At 38.0% G+C, this 2,462-nt stretch overlaps 1 protein-coding gene across 5 annotated transcripts in view; it reads left to right on the top strand.

The window, feature by feature from the left end:
- Window positions 1–2,462, top strand: part of FBXL13 (F-box and leucine-rich repeat protein 13) — a 317,665-nt gene that overhangs the window by 118,663 nt on the left and 196,540 nt on the right. For all 5 annotated transcript variants that reach the window (XR_001000225.1, XM_011927739.1, XM_011927738.1 and 2 more), the window contains one exon: window positions 2,099–2,231. Coding sequence is in view for 4 of the 5 variants with exons in the window: in XM_011927739.1 (XP_011783129.1) it covers window positions 2,099–2,231 (133 nt within the window). In the remaining variant the exon portion in view is untranslated. The remainder of the gene's footprint in view (window positions 1–2,098; window positions 2,232–2,462) is intronic.

Genomic DNA, 2,462 nt, shown 5'->3' with positions numbered 1-2,462 from the left:
AACTCCTGACCTCAGGTGATCCGCCCGCCTTGGCCTTCCAAAGTGCTAGGATTATAGGCATGAACCACCATGCCAGGCCTATACTTTTTTTTTATATCTGATATCACATTGTTATTTTAATTTATGTATCTCAACTCACAAGAGAGACTGAACATTATCTTATATGTCAAGAAACCATTTTGCATTTACATTTTTTATCCTAATTTACTATATTTTTATCAGCCAACTCAAATCATTTTTGGGAACAAGCAAAAATGTATGTGTGTATGTGTTGAAATTTCCATACTGTACTAAATAGAACATTCAAACTAACATTTCAGTTTTTTTTTCTGTCTGGAAATGATGTGATGAAGAGCTTTTAGTACTAGATGCTTTAAAATATTTTAAATTTTTACATGAAACAGATCTTATTTCTTTTCAAATAATTTCAACTTTTGTTTTAGATATAAGGGGTACATGCTCAGGTTTGTTACTTGGGAATATCATGTGATGCTAAGGTTTGGGGTACAGATTCCATTATCCAGATAGTGAGCATAGTACCCAATAGGTAGTTTTTCTAAACCAGCCCCCACCTTCCAATAGTCCACATAAATATGCAGATGTGCTCCCATATTTATGTTTGTGTATGCTCAATGTTTAGCTTCCACTTATAAGTAAGAACATGCAGTATTTAGTTTTCTGCTTCTGCATTAATTTGCTTGGGATGATGGCCTCTAGCTCCATCTGTGTTGCTGCAAAGGACATGATTTCATTCTTTTTTATGGCTATACAGTATTCCGTCGTGTATGTCTACCACTTTTTCTTTATTTGATGTACTATTGATTAAATATGTGGTTGATTCCACATCTTTGCTATTGTGAATAACACAGAGATGAACATATGAGTGCATGTGTCTTTTTGGTAGAATGATTTATTTTTCTCTGGATATTTACCCAGTAATGGGATTACTGGGTTGAATGGTAGCTCTGTTTTTAAGGTCTTAGAGAAATCTCCGGACTGCTTCCCATAGTGGTTAGATTAATTTACATTCCCACCAATGGTGTATAAGTGTTCTCTTTTCTCCGCAACTTTGCTAGAATCTGTTGTTGTGTGACTTTTTAATAATAACCATTCTGAGCCGGGCATGGTGGCTCACACCTGTAATCCCAGCACTTTGGGAGGCCCAGGTGGGCGGATCATGAGGTCAAGAGATCAAGACCATCCTGACCAACCTGGTGAAACCCTGTCTCTACTAAAAATGCAAAAAGTAGCTGGGCGTGGTGGCATGCGCCTGTAGTCCCAGCTACTCAGGAGACTGAGGCAGGAGAATCGCTTGAGCCTGGGAGGCAGAGGTTGCAGTGAGCTGAGCCGAGATCATGCCACTGCACTCCAGTCCGGCAACAGAGCAAGACTCTGTCTAAAAAAAAAAAAAAAAAAAATAGTCATTCTGACTGGTATGAGACAATATCTTTTATTTTTCATGGCAGAGTCTTGCTCTGTTATCCAGGCAAGAGTGCATTGGTCTAATCTTAGCTCACTGCAACCTCCACTTGTCAGGTTCAGGCAATTCTCGTGCCTTGGCCTCCCGAGTAGCTGGGACTACAGGCGTGCACCACCACCCCTGGCTAATTTTTGTATTTCTAGTAAGGATGGGGTTTTGCCATGTTGGCTAGGCTCGTCTTGAACTCATGGCCTCAAGTGATCCACCACTTTGGACTCCCAAAGTGCTGGGATTACAGGCATGAGCCACTGTGCCTGATCTCATTGTGATTTCAATTTGCATTTATCTGATAATGATGCGGAGCATTTTCTCATCTGTTTCTTGGCCACTTGTATTTCTTCTTTGAGAAATGTCTGTTCATGTTCTTTGCCTATTTTTATGGGGTTGTTTTTGCTTGTTGATTTAAGTTCCCTATAGATTCTGGATATTAGGACTTTGTTGGATGCATAGTTTGCAAATATTCTCTCTCATTCTGTAGGTTGTCTGTCTGCTTCATTGATAGTTTCTTTTGCTGTACAGAAGTTCTTTAGTTAGGTCACATTTGTCTATTATTGTTTTTGTTGCAATTGTTTTTGGGGACTTTCTCATTTCTTAATGCATTTTGTTTATTCTTTTTAGATTGATTTTTCCACAGTGAAAAATGTGATTCCAGATAAATATATACTGTCTACTCTGCAAAGGTGGCGTTTAAATGTGCTGCATTTGAATTTTCGTGGTTGTCTTCTCCGACCCAAAACTTTCAGATCTGTCAGTAAGTATGTTCATTACAACTATTTGTCTTGCTTTCCTGTATCACAATTAAACAAATATACAGAAAAGCATAGATGAGAAAGGAAACTTCAGTGACAGTTTTAGGTCATAAGGATACCAATTATAACCATTTAAAAAGTTTATAATATAGTACAGCTTTTACTGTGTGCCCTGGGAGTTGGTTCTTTGTCTATTCTGTGTGTGCGTGTTTTTTTTTTTTTTTTTTTTTTTT

This window comes from Colobus angolensis, unplaced genomic scaffold (genome assembly GCF_000951035.1).
Source record: "Colobus angolensis palliatus isolate OR3802 unplaced genomic scaffold, Cang.pa_1.0 Scaffold74, whole genome shotgun sequence".
NCBI classification, from domain to species: Eukaryota; Metazoa; Chordata; class Mammalia; order Primates; family Cercopithecidae; genus Colobus; species Colobus angolensis.
The sequence above is the reverse complement of the archived record's forward strand: the minus strand, read 5'-3'. Positions and strand labels throughout refer to the sequence as shown.